The sequence below is a fragment of the Garra rufa genome, chromosome 19 (assembly GCF_049309525.1).
Source record: "Garra rufa chromosome 19, GarRuf1.0, whole genome shotgun sequence".
NCBI classification, from domain to species: Eukaryota; Metazoa; Chordata; class Actinopteri; order Cypriniformes; family Cyprinidae; genus Garra; species Garra rufa.
In genome coordinates, this window is record NC_133379.1 from 20,490,763 (window position 1) to 20,496,728 (window position 5,966).

Consider the following 5,966-nt stretch of genomic DNA (forward strand, 5'->3'; position numbering starts at 1 on the left):
CATAAAAGAATCGATCAAGCACATCATGATCCTTCTCCAAATGAAATGGAGAACATACAGTAGCTGCAAAACAACAAACAACAACATATCAGATATCACTGAGGGAGATTAAAGTTTAATGAGCATAAGCCCATGCAGTAATCAAAATAGTAAGCCTGCTAAACTGCCTATTTTAATATACAAACACTTTACAGCCAATATAAGCAAGCCTTTCTTATTCATCTCTGCACAAACCCGTTATAAGCCAAACTGGTTCTCCAGCTTTCTGGAGAAACTTATGTCAGCCACAGCAGTATCAGGTATCTGCTGTTCCGAGAAATATAAAATTGATATTTTATCAAATATAATGGGCTATTTATCTATGGATCTATGTTTCAATTTAATATATAGCATGTGTCCTACAATAGGCCTAAAACGTAGTTTTAAAGCCAGCTTGTCACAGTAACACCACGTCCTCCCCCCTCAATCGAAATGTCATGTTTAAATAGGAAGTTTTACCCGTGTTTGAGTTCTGCTTATTGTATTACGAGGAAGGCCATTACTGTGTATCTCTATTGGCAACTGCGGCTCGTGCCTGTGTCAACTAGGCGCTGCTCGGGCGTGGCAGTAGATACCTGCTTTGCTCGTGGCCGTTTTTACGTGCGCGCGCAACTCAGGTATCGTATCTTCCTCTGCTGTGGTTCATTAGGGCTGTGAAGTTACGCGGGCGCGGATGGTGCCTGGCATATTCAAATTAAAAGACATGTTTACCTCGTAGTTTATTCTCGTACAATATGTTTCGTTTTTAAATGGCTTTATTTCGGTAATTCTAACCCTTCGTTTAAATAGTGGGTGAAACAATGAAAGACATACACCTGCCGTCCGATTCATGCATCAATGGTAAGTTTGTTGTTGTTGTTTTTTTTAGCGACTATTGTCAGTAGAAGCCTATAACTTAAATTACAATATGATTTCATTACGTGTTAGTGTTTTTTGTGGATGTAATGTGAAAACTGCTTGAGACTTAAGATTTAAATAACATATGCTATTTGTAATAGTTGCACATTATAGTAGTTCAGTGTGTTCTCATTTGGAGAGTATATGAATGACATAATGTTTATTAACATATGCTAACATATTTGTTTAAAGGACAAACACTCATTGTATGATGTCAGTCTTTCAGTCAGTGACAGATTGTTTATGCCTGTACCTTTGGTTCCATTGTTCCCTTTAAAACACTATGTAAACTGTCTTTAAAATGTGATTTATAAACATAGGTGCTTTAGAAATTAGATAATGGTCGTGAAAGTTGATATTATTCAAATTAATTTATGTACCAAGTTGTGTAGCTGTTGTCATATCTTTTATAAGTCTATTTTTCAATCTACTAAAATGTAAATCATTTGAATAACAAGTATATATATTAAAATGTTGAATACAAAGTAATAAAATGACAGCCTGCAGTGATAAGTTCATTGCCCTTTTTTGCCAATCTGTCAGTGATGAAATGCTGTTTAAGCAATGTTGATTTAGCTGTTTCATGTCATTATGTGTACATTTCTAGATGGCATTTTTAGTTTTAAACAACAAAAACTCTTTGCAATTTAACCTATTGTTGTAACATGTTGTTCCTCTTTTTTTTCTTGTGATCAGGTTCAGTAATACGAATCTTCTGTCCCACGTCCGCCTCTATTTGTGTGTTTGACACGGGTGTTGGCAACACGTCTTTAGGTGTAGACAACTCCAATATAAACGCTACAGTCAACACAGCAGCTCTAACCATCAACAAATGGAGCAACTACAATTTCTGGACGGGCCTGACGCTGGCGGTGCTTTCAGCTTTCCTAATAGGAGGAAGCATTATCCTGAAGAAAAAGGCGTTGCTGCGTTTGGCCAGTACTGGAGAGACGAGAGCAGGTAAGGTGATTTACATCAGTATTTACATAATACAAAGACTTCAAATGTACCATCAAATTCTGATGTAATAAACCTTATATAATGTTTACACTTTAATATTAAGTATGTTGAGTGACTGGTTTTGTTCCTGAAGGTAATTGGATTAAATGCCACTTATTTTACTTGAGTGATTAACAATTGTGAAATGAGTTGAAACTGGTTCCTTCTTTGTTTGAATCATCAGCAGACTCTGTTTTGTGTTTTTTAACAAACTGAAAATGTCAAAATGCTTGCTTGTTTAGCTGAGGGAGGTCATGGCTACCTGAAGGACTGGCTGTGGTGGGGAGGCCTTTTAACAAGTAAGTGCAATCTGTCAATCATCTTTCGTTGACTCTGACAGACTTGGATAACATCCTGTATTTTTTTACAGTGGGTGGAGGTGAAGCGGCAAATTTCACTGCGTACATGTTTGCTCCAGCCACAGTGGTGACCCCTTTAGGAGCTCTCAGTGTTCTTATCAGGTAACGGCACCACCCTTATTTACCCTCACCAACGTTTGCTCGTTTGCTCCACACAATGCTGTGTAAACTTCACAAGCATGTGAGCGAGAGGACTAGCATATTTTGAAATATTTATGACTGTGATGTTAAACATCCGGAATTGCAATACGTTTTACGTAGTTAAAGCACATTTGACATTTGAGTTATCGGGCCAAGATAAGATTCCAAATAATGCTACAGCATGCTGTACAGTGCTGTACTCAGACTTGTGGGATTCAGATGTTAAGAAGAATATTTTTGTCCATGTAGTGAACTTCAATGGGGATCAGTGGGTTAAAGGTCCAAATTGTAGTTTCAATGCAGCTTCAAAGGACTCTACACAATCCCAGCCAAGGAATAAGGGTCTTATCTAGGAAAATGATTGATGTATGCAAATTGTATAATATTCAAGTAATAATGTACACATTTCTAGTAGTAATCATATAGTATTTTCAGGAAGTTTTGGAATATTTGTCCTCTCCCCTAATTTGTCACTATACACAGTAGTAATAATTTAATTAGAAGGGTTATATTCACCATCTACATTGTGAACATGTATATATTTTTTTGCTATTTTATAAAAAAAAGAGGTAAATTAATAACAATTACATTTTGAACAATATTTCAAGTGTAATTTCTGAGATTTGTTGTATTTTTAATCTATTTTTTCTTTGTAAAAGTCAAAAAGTTAATCATATTCATTTCAAAGTTGAGGATTCATTAGTCTGAATATGCATTGCACCACAAACTATCATAACATCTTAGTTGATAATTCAGTATACTTTATTTTTGACAAAATATTCCATGTTTTGGTATTGACAGCACATTTTCGTCAGTTACAGTAATGCTTTGGTAGTAACCACATCACAGAATTTTAACTTGCATACTAAAACATACTATAATACCAAAAATTTACATAACTGTACTAAAATGTTGTTTATTTCCCCTAAATAAAGGAATATGTGTTCCCTTTTGTCACTACCGAAACTCCACTAAATTTTAGATGCTTTTGAAGCTAGCTCAAAGATGCTAACCAGGACATGGTTAGTAAGCAGTTTTGAACAGCTGTACACACATACACATACACACACACACACACACACACACACATATATATATATATATATATATATATATATATATATATATATATATATATGTATGTATGTGTGTATATGTACTTATTTAAGTTCACTTTTTAAAAAGAATCAAAAAGATACGTTTAAAAACAATAGAAAAAAAAATTACAAAAATGATTTCAATTTCATTTTTATAAGTTTATATTTAGGGGTTAGGATTTGGGACAGCCACCTCCTTAGTAAACATATAAGATTTGAATACTTAAATGCTTTTTAAATGTGTTTTTTGGTTGTGGGGACAGCAGTTTGCACCAAGTTTGTAGAATGGCCCATATACATATATATTTTTATTTATTAATTTTGGTCACACTTTAGAATAGGTAACACCTATTAACTATTAACTACGACTTTTCCCTCAAAAAAATTCCTAATTTGCTGCTTATTAATAGTTAGTAAAGTAGTGGTTAGGTTTAGGTATTGGGTAGGATTAGGGATGTAGAATAAGGCATTAATATGTGCTTAATTAGTACTAATAAATGGCCAATATTCTAGTAATATGCATGCTAGTAAGTCGTAGTTAATAGTTAATAGGTGTTACCTATTCTAAAGTTTTACCTTTATTTTTAGAAAATGACCGATTGTTTCAGATAAGACCCTTATTCCTTGGCTTGGATTGTGTAGAGTCCTTTGAAGCTGCATTAAAACTACAATTTGGACCTTCAACCTGTTAATCCCTATTGAAGTCCACTATATAGAGAAAAAACCTGGAATGTTTTCCTCAAAAACCTTAATTTCTTTACGACTGAAGAAAGAAAGACTTGAACATTTTGGATGACATGTTGGTGAATAAATTATCAGGAAATTTTAATTCAGGAGTGAACTAATCCTCCAATATTTTTTTGCTAAAACTATCATTTTTTTCTGGATTCTTCGATGAATAGAAGGTTCAAAAGAACTGCATTTATTTGAAATCGAAATCTTTTGAACGTTATAAAAGTCTTTACTCTCACTTTTGATTAATTTAATGCATCCTTGCTGAATAAAAGTATTAATTTATTTAAAAAATAACTTTAAAACTTCTTTTTCCCCCTGCCAAAATGTCTCCCCCAGCAAACAAAACCATTTAAGGGTTAATATAGTCTCAACAGAGGCCCAAATTATTTTTTGGAAAATGTCATTTTAAATTTCATTTTATGTTCAAAGAACACGTCAATTGATCATTTCAATAACAAACAGTCAATTCATCGTGATATGATTATTATAAACATATACCAAGAATAGCTCATGCACTTATTCACCCTTATCTGCTGAAGTCATGAGATCATAGATTTAGTCCGTTTCTCAATACAAGTGCGTTGATATTTATGGCTTTTTGTTGTTTCTTCCAGTGTTTTCATTAGAACTAAATGGAAAGGTACTAATGTTAATGTTTATTTACTCTTCTCAGTGCAGTACTGTCCTCCCACTTGTTTGGAGAAACAATGAATCTGCTAGGAAAACTTGGCTGCATGCTCAGCATACTCGGAAGCACTATAATGGTTATACATGCACCTGAAGAGGAAGAGGTGACCACGCTTACAGAAATGACGGAGAAACTGCTAGATCCTGGTTAGTGTTACAATACCTTTAGTTATAGAACCGAAAACATGTTGTAATGGATAACAACAGCTTTTTCTCTACCTCCTAAAGGTTTTCTGGTGTTTGCCAGCATTTTGCTGGTCACTTGTACAGTCCTTATCATCTACGCCTCTCCTCGCTTTGGTCAAACCAACATATTGGTCTACATCAGCATCTGCTCTCTGCTCGGTGCATTCACCGTTTCCTCTGTCAAGGGTCTCGGCATTGCAATCCGCACCATGTTCTCCGACCTCTCAGTGGTCCGTCATCCTCTCACCTGGGTTCTTTTGCTGACCCTAATTGGATCCGTTATAATCCAGGTCAACTATCTCAACAAGTCGCTGGACACCTTCAATACGCTCTTGGTGTACCCCATCTACTACGTCTTCTTCACCACCGTGGTCCTAAGCACCTCCGTGATTCTCTTTAAAGAATGGGGAGCCATGTCAGGAGTGGATGTGGTGGGCACCATCGGGGGCTTCTTGGTGATTGTGATTGGGGTGAGCATGTTACATCTCTTCAAAGACTTGAACGTGACTTTTGAAGATCTAAGAAGCAACCTTTGTCAGGCAGAGAGCCCGTCAAAGAGGGAGGACAAGCACATCCTCATAGAGAACATAGAGACCCTGCCGCCAATGAGAGAGGAAGGGCCCAGAGTCTTCATCATCAGCTGAGATAGTTTCAGATCTCATTTGCAGAATATACAGTTTAGTAAAATCTTCAGATTTCCTCTGCTGAAGGCTGTTGTACTATGATGCAGTAATTTGGATTGGCTGCTGCTGAGTATGGCGATGACGCAGATATATTATTTTTGCTTAAATGAACTTTAAGCAACCTTGGAAATGTTTAAAGAACT

The 5,966-nt window shown here is 35.7% G+C and overlaps 1 protein-coding gene across 1 annotated transcript; it reads left to right on the forward strand.

Annotated features, from left to right (window-relative positions):
• The first annotated feature begins 648 nt into the window (after positions 1 to 648).
• On the forward strand, positions 649 to 5,960 carry nipal4 (NIPA like domain containing 4). Its single transcript, XM_073824939.1, has 6 exons — positions 649 to 879; positions 1,633 to 1,896; positions 2,178 to 2,234; positions 2,306 to 2,396; positions 4,941 to 5,101; positions 5,183 to 5,960. Exons 1-6 carry the CDS (start codon positions 840 to 842, stop codon positions 5,782 to 5,784), a joined length of 1,215 nt encoding a protein of 404 aa, XP_073681040.1. The 5' UTR covers positions 649 to 839; the 3' UTR covers positions 5,785 to 5,960.
• Positions 5,961 to 5,966: the final 6 nt, after the last annotated feature.

Excerpts from the sequence above, each read along its gene's own strand:
- nipal4 (XM_073824939.1), top strand. The coding sequence starts at position 840 with ATGAAAGACATACACCTGCCGTCCGATTCATGCATCAATG. Across the intron at positions 2,235-2,305 it reads GTGGGGAGGCCTTTTAACAA|TGGGTGGAGGTGAAGCGGCA; the intron begins GTAAGTGCAATC and ends ATTTTTTTACAG. Across the intron at positions 2,397-4,940 it reads GCTCTCAGTGTTCTTATCAG|TGCAGTACTGTCCTCCCACT; the intron begins GTAACGGCACCA and ends TACTCTTCTCAG.